Below are 15,063 nucleotides of genomic sequence, written 5' to 3'. Positions count from 1 at the left end.
AGTTGAATGTGCTGACAACAAAATCACACAAAAATTATCAATGGATATCAATTTTATTAATCCATGGAGGTCTGGATTTGGAGTCACACTCAAAATTAAAGTGGAAAAACAAACTACAGGCTGATCCAACATTGATGTAATGTCCTTAAAACAAGTCAAAATGAGGCTCAGTAGTGTGTGTGGCCTCCACATGCCTGTATGACCTCCCTACAAGCCTGGGCATGCTCCTGATGAGGTGGCGGATGGTCTCCTGAGGGATCTCCTCCCAGACCTGGACTAAAGCATCCGCCAACTCCTGGACAGTCTGTGGTGCAAAGTGGCGTTGGTGGATGGAGCGAGACATGATGTCCCAGATGTGCTCAATTGGATTCAGGTCTGGGGAACGGGCGGGCCAGTCCATAGCATCAATGCCTTCGTCTTGCAGGAATTGCTGACACACTCCAGCCACATGAGGTCTAGCATTGTCTTGCATTAGGAGGAACCCAGGGCCAACCGCACCAGCATATGGTCTCACAAGGGGTCTGAGGATCTCATCTCGGTACCTAATGGCAGTCAGGCTACCTCTGGCAAGCACATGGAGGGCTGTGCTGCCCCCCAAAGAAATGCCACCCCACACCATTACTGACCCACTGCCAAACCGGTCATGCTGGAGGATATTGCAGGCAGCAGAACGTTCTCCTTGGCGTCTCCATACTCTGTCACGTCTGTCACATGTGCTCAGTGAGAACCTGCTATCATCTGCGAAGAGCACAGGACGCCAGTGGCGAATTTGCCAATCTTGGTGTTCTCTGGCAAATGCCAAACGTCCTGCACGGTGTTGGGCTGTAAGCACAACCCCCACCTGTGGACGTCGGGCCCTCATACCACCCTCATGGAGTCTGTTTCTGATCGTTTGAGTAGACACATGCACATTTGTGGCTTGCTAGAGGTCATTTTGCAGGGCTCTGGCAGTGCTCCTCCTGTTCCTCCTTGCACAAAAGCGGAGGTAGCCGTCCTGCTGCTGGGTTGTTGCCCTCCTACGGCCTCCTCCACGTCTCCTGATGTACTGGCCTGTCTCCTGGTTAGTGCCTCCATGCTCTGGACACTACACTGACAGACACAACAAACCTTCTTGCCACAGCTCGCATTGATGTGCCATCCTGGATGAGCTGCACTACCTGAGCCACTTATGTGGGTTGTAGACTCCGTCTCATGCTACCACTAGAGTGAAAGCACCACCAGCTTTCAAAAGTGACCAAAACATCAGGCAGAAAGCATAGGAGCTGAGAAGTGGTCTGTGGTCACCACCTGCAGAACAACTCCTTTATTGGGGGTGTCTTGCTAATTGCCTATAATTTCCACCTGTTGTCTATTCCATTTGCACAACAGCATGTGAAATTGATTATCAATCAGTGTTGCTTCCTAAGTGCACAGTTTGATTTCACAGAAATGTGATTGACTTGGAGTTACATTGCGTTGTTTAATTGTTCCCTTTATTTTTTTGAGCAGTGTGTATATATATATATATATATATATATATACATATATATATATATATATATATATATATATATATAAAATATTGGGTAAGTGGAGAAAACGGCGCCTGCTAGTGTCTGGTAAAATTATATAAAGTGTAAAACCAGTGTGAATGAGAACAGGACACTACTTATCTGGCATAAAAAGACTTTTCCTTCAGTCATAGGACCAGTATAGGTACATGAAAAAAATAATAAGAACAAAATAACATAGCGCGTACTGTTTCCATGCAATTTTCAATCCACAAATCAAATAAACCAGTTGTATATAAAAAACTTTCTGGGTATAAGCATATACCACAATTAAAAATCCACAGCCAGGGATCTTTTTTTTTTAAAGTTTTTCACAAAATTAAATACAACACATAAAACATAAAAAAATGGAAGAAATGCAAGCGTACAGGATAAAAGAGTATGACAAGCTTATCTGTCCATATCAGGAATAGAATACATCTGATTTTCCATAAACATCCAAATAAATGGTAAAAATTCAAACGTACAAAAAATAAATATTAAAACAGCTTATCTGCCCATAAGGGAAGTTCAGGTGCATCAGTCCCAACGCGTTTCGTCAGTAATTAGACTTCATCATGGGGATAAGCTCAGTGAGCAATGAAGCTCCATTTATACCTAAAGAGATAATGTGGTCCCAGCACATGGCCAGGTAATTGATGACATCACTTCCTGTTGGGTGATCTTGATTTTTACTGATTAAAAACATTATACTCTTATTTATAATAATAATATCTAGATGCAATGTATAGTGGAGCACAACCAAGTGATAAGGCCAAAAGAGAATTGTAAAAACGAAGCTTAATAGCTTCATATAGCGCCGCGTAGCGCGGTGGAACGCACGCTGGAACGCAAAGCTGCTTCCTGGCGTGGTCCACCGCGCGTCACTTCCGGTCTCACGGGAGATACTTCCGCCGGCCGGTGGAACGCACTGTGGAACGCATCGTCATCTCAATGACGATGCGCCCCATACAGTGGAGCTGGTGGAGCGCACAGCAATAAATATACACTGCGGCTCTAGCTACAAGTAAAGGGCAATGATGGAATGGGCAAGAAATAAATATATAATGGGCTCATAGAACGTACAAGGCATATCAGGAGTAATAAATCTTAAATATAAAATAAATAATTTTTTAACATTTTAAAAAAAAAGAATGTAGAAAAATATATATGATGCAAGAAGTGATGGGGTTCTTTTTATATGTATAAGTATATGTCCCCCTCTTTTAGATCCTTGATTAATTCTCATGAGTTCCAAAACAAAGTCCATAGCAGTTCACACGTAGTGATCATAAAACTTTATGCTGTCCAAAAATGCTGGAAGGAGCTGGTTTTTCACCAATAGGCTGGAACATGGAGAGAATATATTAATTTGATATATAGCGACTGGAGTACTCTAAGCCAGTGTAGTGTTGCATGCAAAATTGCGAGATGTGCATTTAAATGAGCTGGAATGCGAGTAATTTGGTGACGTGATGACTCAAGATCATACTAAAGTGACTAGAGTGCAATAATAAAGTGCAATTATGGACTAAAAAAGTGCACATGATAATTTTAATCACATAAATTAATTAAAAAATAAAAAAATGTATTAAAAAACTATTATTAATGTGCAGAGGTAGATGGAAAAGGTGATTAGTCTCTTATAAGAAAGGGGCGATTTCAAACGCTTCGTTAAATCCCAGAGGTGCCATAGTTTGAAGTTCGAAGATCCAGAACATCTCTCTTTTCGATAATTTGTTCAATATATCTCCGCCTCTTTCTCCTGATTTGATTTGTTCAATAGCTTTGAACATCAGATCTTCGGGATTGGACTTGTGTTTTTCTTTAAAGTGTTTGGAAACTACGTGACTCTCAACCTTATTTTTTATATTGCGGACATGTTCCTGTAGTCGAATTTTAAGTAGTCGTTTAGTTTTGCCCACATATTTTAGGCCACACGTGCATTCTAAAAGGTATATAACCATGGTTGAATTGCAATTCATGAAGTCCTTGATTGAGTATTCCCTTGAGTTGTTATGGTTGGAGAAAGATCTTCTAACTGGATGTACAAACCTACACATATTGCAATTTCCGCATTTATAATTTCCTTTGCACTTCGGCATGCCGATTTTGTTTGTAGGCTCTTCCTTTTTCAAGAGACTTGGGGCTAAAATGTCTTTGAGACTTTTAGTCTTTCTGAAAACAATTTTTGGTCGTTCTGGAATAATATCTTTGAGGACGGGGTCAAGTAAAAGGAGGTTCCAGTGTTTGTTGAATGATTTCTTAATAAACTGTTCCTGACAGTTATAGGTGGTGATGAAGGGGATGAACTTCTCATTTGATTTCTCATTGTTGGATACAGTCACCATGTTGGCCTCACATACTTTTTCAAGTGCCTTCTTAATGGTATTCTCTGGGTATTGTCTCTCTTTAAACCTTCCTGCATATAGTTCAAGTTGTTTGGCGCAATCATCTGGATTGCTGCAATTTCGTCTGATCTGATGAAATTGAGAATACGGGATGTTGTTTTTCCAACTCTTTGCATGGCAGCTTTTATAGTGTAGATAACTGTTGGTATCCACTTTTTTTTAATAAAATTGCAGGTGTTGATTTTTTGGTTAGTACTTGATATAGTTAGGTCCAGAAAGTCAATTTTCACTTTGTCAATATGATGTGTGAATTTCAAGTTATAATCATTAGTAGATAATTGGTTAAAGAATACCATGAAGTCTTCTTCTTGACCTTCCCAGATTATGAGAATATCATCAATGTAACGTTTGTATAGTATCAGCTGATCGATACATGGATTGTTGGAATGAATATGGTCCTCCTCCCAGCTTCCCATGAGAAGATTTGCGAAACTGGGCGCAAAAGTTGTCCCCATGGCTGTCCCACATGTCTGAAGAAAAAAGGTGTCCTGGAATTTGAAATAATTGTGATGAAGAATAAACTTGATGAACTCACAAATGGCATCTTTATGGGGTATAGATAAATCTGGATCTCTGTCCAAAAACCTCTGACATGCTTCAATCCCTTTTTCATGTACAATACAGGTATAGAGACTCTGGACATCTATGGTTATCCATATGTAGGAGTTCTTCCACTGTACCATCGATAGTATGTCCAGTACATTGCTCGTGTCTTTGAGATATGATGGAAGCTGCACCACATACTTCTGGAGAAAGATATCTATATACTCAGATATATGTGCTGTCAATGAGTCTATTCCAGCAATGATTGGTCTACCAGGTGGATTGACAAGTGTCTTGTGTATCTTTGGTAGGAAGTAGAAGATGGGTATGACTGGACTTGATGTCATCAGATATTGGAATTCTTCTTTTTCTAGTATTTGGTTATGAAGGTACTGTACTAGTAAAATTCTCAATTCTTCAACAAACATATTTGTTGGGTCATTCGGAAGTTTTCTGTTTTCTGTATGAGAGATCGTCACTGAGAAGACTTTTTTCTTCAGACATGTGGGACAGCCATGGGGACAACTTTTGCGCCCAGTTTCGCAAATCTTCTCATGGGAAGCTGGGAGGAGGATCATATTCATTCCAACAATCCATGTATCGATCAGCTGATACTATACAAACGTTACATTGATGATATTCTCATAATCTGGGAAGGTCAAGAGGAAGACTTCATGGTATTCTTTAACCAATTATCTACTAATGATTATAACTTGAAATTCACACATCATATTGACAAAGTGAAAATTGACTTTCTGGACTTAACTATATCAAGTACTAACCAAAAAATCAACACCTGCAATTTTATAAAAAAAAAGTGGATACCAACAGTTATCTACACTATAAAAGCTGCCATGCAAAGAGTTGGAAAAACAACATCCCATATTCTCAATTTCATTGGATCAGATGAAATTGCAGCAATCCAGACGATTGCGCCAAACAACTTGAACTATATGCAGGAAGGTTTAAAGAGAGACAATACCCAGAGAATACCATTAAGAAGGCACTTGAAAAAGTATGTGAGGCCAACATGGTGACTGTATCCAACAATGAGAAATCAAATGAGAAGTTCATCCCCTTCATCACCACCTATAACTGTCAGGAACAGTTCATTAAGAAATCATTCAACAAACACTGGAACCTCCTTTTACTTGACCCCGTCCTCAAAGATATTATTCTAGAATGACCAAAAATTGTTTTCAGAAAGACTAAAAGTCTCAAAGACATTTTAGCCCCAAGTCTCTTGAAAAAGGAAGAGCCTACAAACAAAATCGGCATGCCGAAGTGCAAAGGAAATTATAAATGCGGAAATTGCAATATGTGTAGGTTTGTACATCCAGTTAGAAGATCTTTCTCCAACCATAACAACTCAAGGGAATACTCAATCAAGGACTTAATGAATTGCAATTCAACCATGGTTATATACCTTTTAGAATGCACGTGTGGCCTAAAATATGTGGGCAAAACTAAACGACTACTTAAAATTCGACTACAGGAACATGTCCGCAATATAAAAAATAAGGTTGAGAATCACGTAGTTTCCAAACACTTTAAAGAAAAACACAAGTCCAATCCCGAAGATCTGATGTTCAAAGCTATTGAACAAATCAAATCAGGAGAAAGAGGCGGAGATATATTGAAGAAATTATAGAAAAGAGAGATGTTCTGGATCTTCGAACTTCAAACTATGGCACCTCTGGGATTTAACGAAGCGTTTGAAATCGCCCCTTTCTTATAAGAGACTAATCACCTTTTCCATCTACCTCTGCACATTAATAATAGTTTTTTTTTTAATTTTATTTTTTTTAATTAATTTATGTGATTAAAATTATCATGTGCACTTTTTTAGTGCATAATTGCACTTTATTATTGCACTCTAGTCACTTTATTATGACCTTGAGTCATCACGTCACCAAATTACTTGCATTCCAGCTCATTTAAATGCACATCTCGCAATTTTGCATGCAACACTACACTGGCTTAGAGTACTCCAGTCGCTATATATCAAAATAATATATTCTCTCCATGTTCCAGCCTATTGGTGAAAAACCAGCTCCTTCCAGCATTTTTGGACAGCATAAAGTTTTATGATCACTACGTGTGAACTGCTATGGACTTTGTTTTGGAACTCATGAGAATTAATCAAGGATCTAAAAGAGGGGGACATATACTTATACATATAAAAAGAACCCCATCACTTCTTGCATCATATATATTTTTCTACATTCTTTTTAAAAAAAAAATTAAAAAATTATTTATTTTATATTTAAGATTTATTACTCCTGATATGCCTTGTACGTTCTATGAGCCCATTATATATTTATTTCTTGCCCATTCCATCATTGCCCTTTACTTGTAGCTAGAGCCGCAGTGTATATTTATTGCTGTGCGCTCCACCAGCTCCACTGTATGGGGCGCATCGTCATTGAGATGACGATGCGTTCCACAGTGCGTTCCACCGGCCGGCGGAAGTATCTCCCGCGAGACCGGAAGTGACGCGCGGTGGACCATGCCAGGAAGCAGCTTTGCGTTCCAGCGTGCGTTCCACCGCGCTACACGGCGCTAAATGAAGCTATTAAGCTTAGTTTTTACAATTCTCTTTTGGCCTTATCACTTGGTTGTGCTCCACTATACATTGCATCTAGATATTATTATTATAAATAAGAGTATAATGTTTTTAATCAGTAAAAATCAAGATCACCCAACAGGAAGTGATGTCATCAATTACCTGGCAATGTGCTGGGACCACATTATCTCTTTAGGTATAAATGGAGCTTCATTGCTCACTGAGCTTATCCCCATGATGAAGTCTAATTACTGACGAAACGCGTTGGGACTGATGCACCTGAACTTCCCTTATGGGCAGATAAGCTGTTTTAATATTTATTTTTTGTACGTTTGAATTTTTACCATTTATTTGGATGTTTATGGAAAATCTGATGTATTCTATTCCTGATATGGACAGATAAGCTTGTCATACTTTTTTATCCTGTACGCTTGCATTTCTTCCATTTTTTATGTTTTATGTGTTGTATTAAATTTTGTGAAAAACTTTAAAAAAAAAAAAAAGATCCCTGGCTGTGGATTTTTAATTGTGGTATATGCTTATACCCAGAAAGTTTTTTATATACAGCTGGTTTATTTGATTTGTGGATTGAAAAATTGCATGAAAACAGTACGCGCTATGTTATTTTGTTCTTATTATTTTTTTCATGTACCTATACTGGTCCTATGACTGAAGGAAAAGTCTTTTTTATGCCAGATAAGTAGTGTCCTGTTCTCATTCACACTGGTTTTACACTTTATATAATTTTACCAGACACTAGTAGGCGCCCTTTTCTCCACTTACCCAAAAAAATTCTTTATGTGTTTTCCAAGCACATATTTATTGCTTAAGGTTGCAGCCACTCTCACCCTAGAGGAAGTGTCACTTACTGTATGTACTCTACTTTTTACTTACTACATGTACTGGTAGTGCACTGTGATACCTGAGCGCCCCCGTTTCTATTTGTTCGATATAGATATATATATATATATATACAGCAAATTGAATCAGCACTCACCCTTGCTGTCTAGGTAATTGCTCCGGTGCAATCTGGAATAAAATTTGTAATAGGTATGTCAGACAGGCAGCGGCACTCAGAGACGATGTAGAAGAAAAATGGTGCGTACAAGGTGTACACTGTGAAACTTTAGATGGATTGAAGTGATGTAATAAACGCACTGTTTTTCTTCTATATCGTCTGAGTGCTGCTGGCTGTCTGACATAATATATATATATATATACAGTTGTGCTCATAAGTTTACATACCCTAGCAGAATTTGTGATTTTCTGGCCATTTGTCAGAGAATATGAATGATAATTCACAAACTTTTCTTTCACTCATGGTTAGTGGTTGGGTGATGCCATTTATTGTCAAACAACTGTGTTTACTCTTTTTAAATCATAATGACAACAGAAACTACCCAAATGATCCTGATCAAAAGTTTACATACCCCAGTTCTTAATACCATGTATTGCCCCCTTTAACATCAATGACAGCTTGAAGTCTTTTGTGGTAGTTGTGGATGAGGCTCTTTATTTTCTCAGATGGTAAAGCTGCCCATTCTTCTTGCCAAAAAGCCTCCAGTTCCTGTAAATTCTTGGGCTGTCTTGCATGAACTGCACGTTTGAGATCTCCCCAGAGTGGCTCAATGATATTGAGGTCAGGTGACTGAGATGGCCACTCCTGAACCTTCACTTTATTCTGCTGTAGCCAATGACAGGTCGACTTGGCCATGTGTTTTGGATCATTGTCATGTTGGAATGTCTAAGTACGTCCCATGCGCAGCTTCCGGGCTGATGAGTGCAAATTTTCCTCCAGTATTTTCTGATAACATGCTGCATTCATCTTGCCATCAATTTTGACCAAGTTTCCAGTGCCTTTGTAGCTCACACATCCCCAAAACATCAGCGATCCACCTCCATGTTTCACAGTAGGAATGGTGTACCTTTCATCATAGGCCTTGTTGACTCCTCTTCAAATGTAACGTTTATGGTTGTGGCCAAAAAGTTAAATTTTGGTCTCATCACTCCAAATTACTTTGTTCCAGAAGTTTTGAGGCTTGTCTCTGTGCTGTTTGGAGTATTGTAAGCGGGACGCTTTGTGGAATTTGCGTAGTAATGGCTTTCTTCTGGTGACTCGACCATGCAGCCCATTTTTCTTCAAATGCCTCCTTATTGTGCATCTTGATACAACCACACCACTTTTTTCAGAGAGTCCTGTATTTCAGCTGAAGTTATTTGTGGATTTTTCTTTGCATCCTGAACAATTTTCCTGGCAGTTGTGGCTGAAATTTTTGTTGGTCTACCTGACCGTAAATTTGGTTTCCACAGAATCCCTCATTTTCCACTTCTTAATTAGAGTTTGAACACTGCTGATTGTTATTCTCAATTGCTTGGATATCTTTTTATATCCCTTCCCTGTTTTATACAGTTCAATTACCTTTTCCCGCAGATCCTTTGACAATTCTTTTGCTTTCCCCATGACTCAGAATCCAGACACTTCAGTGCAGCACTGGATGAAAGATGCAAGGGTCTTTCAGGAGTCCAGAAACTCACTGACCATTTATACACACACACTGATTACAAGCAAACAGATCACAGGTGAGGATGGTTACCCTTAGTAGCCATTCAAACCCATTTGTGTCAGCTTGTGTGCATGTCATCAGGCCAAAATCTCCAGGGTATGTAAACTTTTGATCATGGTCATTTGGGTAGTTTCTGTTGTCATTATGATTTAAAAAGAGTAAACACAGTTGTTTGACAATAAATGGCATCACCCAACCACTAACCATGATGGAAAGAAAAGTTTGTGAGTTATCATTCATATTCTCTGACAAATGGCCAGAAAATCACAAATTCTGCTAGGGTATGTAAACTTATGAGCACAACTGTATATATATATATATATAGATTTATATATATATATATACATACTGTATATATATATATATATATATATATATATATATATATAGAATGAAGAATCTTAAAAAGCTGCGGCACTCAAAGGCTTGATTCAAAGATGCAGTGTATTAAATATAACGCATAATCTCCAACGTTTCGGGGCTGGCACGCCCCTTTGTCAAGGATAAACAGCTGTTTATCCTTGACAAAGGGGCGTGCCAGCCCCGAAACGTTGGAGATTATGCGTTATATTTAATACACTGCTTTTTTGAATCAAGCCTTTGAGTGCCGCAGCTTTTTCCGATTCTTCATACTCCATGTGATCCTGGAGGCACCGGAGCAGCTTATCCAATACTAAATGGAGTGCCGGTCCATGCATTGTATGTATCTATCTATCTATCTATCTATCTATCTATCTATCTATCTATCTATCTATCTATCTATTATATTACCCTACATATAATTTGTGTGGTTTTATATATATATGCTTATTGAATTGCTTTTAAAATTATCAGTTTATTTAAATTATCTTATAACTATGTTTTCCCTGGTGGTCTAGGGTTAAAACGCTCAGCAGGTACTCACTACAGTCCATTTGTCCCACTCTTTAAGCCGTTTTGGGATTTGGGGAATGCTCGGCATCTACACATACTGCTGGCAGTGAAAAGGCATGGCTGGTCCCTGCTGTGGCTGCAGCTCCAGGCGCGGATCTAGCTGCTGTCTCTCCCTCCGGGGCGTGCTTGTGTGAATCGCTTGCCTGACTTGGGACACTGCTGGGGGCGGGCTGCTGCCGTGAAGCCATGCTTCACGCTGCCGGCGCCGCTGCCTGTCTGACAGGTGCAGCGGCAGCCGGCACGAGCTGCAGAGATCAGCAGAGTAGCAGAGCGGGGAGAGCGCCTCTCAGGCTCAGCGCCTCCCTGTTTTGCAGGATCTGCTGAGCGGGTAGCACCGGCACTGGCTAGTACATTCTAGAAAATAACTATAATCTGATTGGTAAATATTAGAAAATAACTATAATCTGATTGGTTGCCATGGGCAATAACTCCACTTTACCATATGAGAAGTGTTAGTAAATAGATCCATAACTCTGACTACAGATGCCTACTTTGCTGGTGACACTCAATGTCTTTGCCCACATGTTGCACTATCGGGCTGATGTATCAACGGGCAAAAAGAAAGTTTTTGCTGTTTGTGGGATTTTGTTTCTCATTTCATCATAATACATTAAACGGTTACCATTAGTGATTACACTTGTCACCTACGGTAATCCCCACCAGGTGTAATGTGGTTACAAAATAAAATATATATATTTTTATTATAAAAAAAAAAAAAAAAAAATCTTATCGTATTCATCTGTATATCAGACACGTTCCATACCCTCCAACATTTTACACATAAAAACCGGTACGTTCCATACCCTCCAACATTTTACACATAAAAACCGGTACAAATTTGAAAAAGGGGCGTGGTCACGGGTAAAAAGGGCGTGGTCACATCCACTTTTCTATACTTTCAATGGAAGTTTGGAGAGCCAAAAATCGGTACAGACCATAAAAAAAAGGTACTGTGCCTGTCAAAAAGGTCCAGTTGGAGGGTATGACGTTCCTCTTTTAATATATCATGAATATTAAGAGTTGAGTAGTGAAATCAAATATATCATTGTATAAGGAAACATAATGTCTATACAGAAACAATACATGGAGACAGGATATAGCAACAGAGCTAGTATTTATTTCTATAAGCACAGAAGGCCTAACTCATCCCTGGTGGTCAACTGTGTTTTCTGTTACAGCTATTAATTCAAGTGTTCTGTATTTATATTTATTGGTTCTATTTCCATAGCGTATGATTGCAAAGACTGTGCAGATGTTTTACAGTTATCGCAGCCAGAGCTACAGTAAGTACACTTATACATTTTGGCCCTCATTCCGAGTTGTTCGCTCGCTAGCTGCTTTTAGCAGCATTGCACACGCTAAGGCCGCCGCCGTCTGGGAGTGTATCTTAGCTTAGCAGAATAGCGAACGAAAGATTATCAGAATTGCTACTAAATAATTCTTAGCAGTTTCTGAGTAGCTCCGGACCTACTCACAGATTGCGATCAGCTCAGTCCGTTTAGTTCCTGGTTTGACGTCACAAACACGCCCTGCGTTCGGCCAGCCACTCGCCCGTTTCTCCAGACACTCCCGCGTTTTTCCCTGGCACGCCTGCGTTTTTTAGCACACTCCCGGAAAACACACAGTTACCACCCAGAAACGCCCCTTTCCTGTCAATCACTCACCGAGCAGCAGTGCGACTGAAAAGCGCTGCAGAATCCACAGCAAATCTACGAAGTTTTTAGTTAAATAACTAAGCGCATGCGCCCTGCGCGCCTTGCGCATGCGCATTTTGCAACAAATCGCAGCATAGCGAAAATCGGCAACGAGCGAACAACTCGGAATGACCACCGCTATTTTGTCCGTAGAGTGTACTTTTTTGGGGGGGTGGGTGGGGGGGGCTTCGGTGGTCTCTGAGTCTATGGCATAAAGTATCACAGAGTTTTATTATTGGGCCATATGAGCCAAGTGTGTTAATTTGACCCCTGAAATTGTCTCGGTCAGAAATAAACATGTAAAAGAACAGTAAAGTTATTTAATAGCATGATGTGCTGTCTCTAGTAGGACTATTCTGTGACCACAGTGTCCTTTATTCATCCTTTACAGTTCCCCTATCACCTCTGTCACCTCTGAGATCTAGACCACTCCACGTCCTTGAGGATGCCACTGCTGTCCGGATATCTACATGTAAGCTCCCAATCATGTAATGTCTACTAGTGCACGTTCATTCTAAAGCATTAAAGTGTGTGTACACAGGAAGAACTTACCCAACTTGGATGTACTGGCGCTGTGCAATGTATGCTATTGACACATCTACATTAATGGGGGCAAATGAAATCCACAGGAACACTCATATACATATTTGATTACATATATGACACTCACAGTTCAAAAGTGAATGTATCATCCCAATTGCATTGTCCGTGTGTGTATCCTGAGACACAGAAGCTTGTGAAGAATTTCATAGTCAGTACATCATACCAAATACCTGAAAGACTGAGCATTCTCATCACTTTACTGGGCCAAATAATATCACATAGAAGAACACTAGTGTTCAGTAAAGCATTTGACTCCCCCCTGTATATTGCCTTACCTTGGTGAAGCAATGCATAAGCATATATTTTCTCCATAATTCAATATGGTATACGTTCACATTGCCGACATTCACAATGACAGATTGTCGACATGACATAATCCAACAATCAACAGTGTTTTTTTATGTCTAATTGATAGCATTTCCTAAGCAGCCGTTTTGCTGTCTAACCTGCATCCGCTGTCCGTGGTGGGCGTAACTATAGTGGGATGCCATTGCTATGGGGCCCAGGGGCTTAGGGGGCCCTGGTCATAGCTCATATAGTTTTCTACTACGTTCTTGAAATTGCCTGCCAAGAAATTGGGTCTGGCCAGTTGCCTGGCCTGAAATGGGGGACTCATCAGTGGCATCTCTCCTGCTCAGTAAAGCTCCAAACTGATATGATTCATCTCCCACACTCCTGTTAAATGCTCACAGTCACTGCTGGAGAGTAGGTTTCTCCTTCTTTACAGCCTTTGCACTGGAAGCAGTGTGTGGCATAATGTGTGCTGACATCACTACAACGTGGCATATTGTGAATGGGGGTATTGGATGGCATTGTATGAACCAGTGGCACTAAATCTGGATGTAAAAAGCTGTAGCAGTCATCCAAAAGAAATCGGTCTATAGCATCTGCTTGTGAAATAAGCATTATCTTCTGTCCTGAAAGCTTAGCATTGTTCAGACTTTCTCTCACACAGAAAGTTTCATTATTCAAATGTGAGAACCATTTAAAGTGTCTTTTTGTTTCCTGCAGATTCAGAGTACTCTATGAACCAAAGAAGCCCAGCAGCCACATGGGCTCATATCCAGAATATGAAGGTGATCGACAACCAGAAGAGGTTAATGGAGTTGTCTCGCAGCCTAGAGCCATCCTGATACATCTGACCAGTGTATGTGGAACCTGTAACACTGCTGATGAAAAGGGAAGCAGGCTCCGAGTCCTAATATAATCCCTGTATCAGGGGCACACTTCGTCAGTGGATCACAGCCAATATTTGGACTCTACGTCTAGGAGAAAGTAGACTGAGCATAATCCATGCCAATTCTTACGCCATATTGATGATTTCAATTTCTGATGCTGCCATTTATCTTGATTTTACCATAAGATTTATATTGGTGTTCAGAAACAAAAATTGGAAAACTTAAAAATATTCCTAAATCATTTAAAATGCTGTACAGCGCCTCATTATTAGTGAGCATGGATGAAGGTGTTCCTTCCGACAGTTCTTCTAGAGCAATTGGCGCAGTATTGGAACAGACTTCTTGCCATTATGGGAGATTGGGAACTTCGGATTTATCAGACTTGATCAATGTAGTGACTGCAGTCATAAAAACCAGTTCTTTTTAATGATTTCACTTTGAAGTACTCTACTCATTTCCAACGGAAAACCATAAACAAGCTGGATGTTACCAACAGTGTTGCTGGTAAGATATCAAAGAGCAGAACTTTTAATGCGCTTATTCCATAACGGGAGAGGATTATGAAAGCCATAAAAGAATTTAAGAAGAAATTACAGATTTTATAAATAGATTGAATGTGGCAACTGTTGTATCTATTTTCCATAATGTATACTTTTTTGTGAAACCATGATTTCCTGACTAAATAGTTCTTAAATGTCTCTGATGCGTCTTGTGGTTTATATATACAGAGAAGCACATTTAATGGTTCAGAGTTGGGAGTAAAGTAACAAAAAAAAAAAGCAAGTAACTTGGCAAAACCATGATGAACTGCAGTTGGGGCACAACTAAAGTCTGCGGAGAGATGTAGGGGCTGATTTATCACCCTAAGCATCTGACAATGCGGATGTGAAGTGAAAGAATCGACCAACTTGCAATGCGATTATCGATTACATTGCTTGGATGTATCAGTAATCGCATGCAAGGACAGAGATTGCGAGAAAGCTCTGTCTCTATGATGCTACTTTGCAGCCTTATTGGGGCAGAGTAATGTCTGTGCATGCGT

At 39.8% G+C, this 15,063-nt stretch overlaps 1 protein-coding gene across 1 annotated transcript in view; it reads left to right on the top strand.

Annotated features, from left to right (window-relative positions):
- The window catches only part of RAPGEF3 (Rap guanine nucleotide exchange factor 3), a 369,364-nt gene extending 354,656 nt beyond the window's left edge, over nucleotides 1-14,708 (top strand). Inside the window, exons 25-27 of the mRNA XM_063952220.1 lie at nucleotides 11,775-11,829; nucleotides 12,632-12,712; nucleotides 13,855-14,708. Of these exons, the coding sequence (XP_063808290.1) occupies nucleotides 11,775-11,829; nucleotides 12,632-12,712; nucleotides 13,855-13,976 (258 nt within the window). The 3' untranslated portion in view covers nucleotides 13,977-14,708. The remainder of the gene's footprint in view (nucleotides 1-11,774; nucleotides 11,830-12,631; nucleotides 12,713-13,854) is intronic.
- Nucleotides 14,709-15,063: the final 355 nt, after the last annotated feature.

Source organism: Pseudophryne corroboree, chromosome 2 (genome assembly GCF_028390025.1).
Source record: "Pseudophryne corroboree isolate aPseCor3 chromosome 2, aPseCor3.hap2, whole genome shotgun sequence".
Taxonomy (NCBI): domain Eukaryota; kingdom Metazoa; phylum Chordata; class Amphibia; order Anura; family Myobatrachidae; genus Pseudophryne; species Pseudophryne corroboree.
The sequence above is the reverse complement of the archived record's forward strand: the minus strand, read 5'-3'. Positions and strand labels throughout refer to the sequence as shown.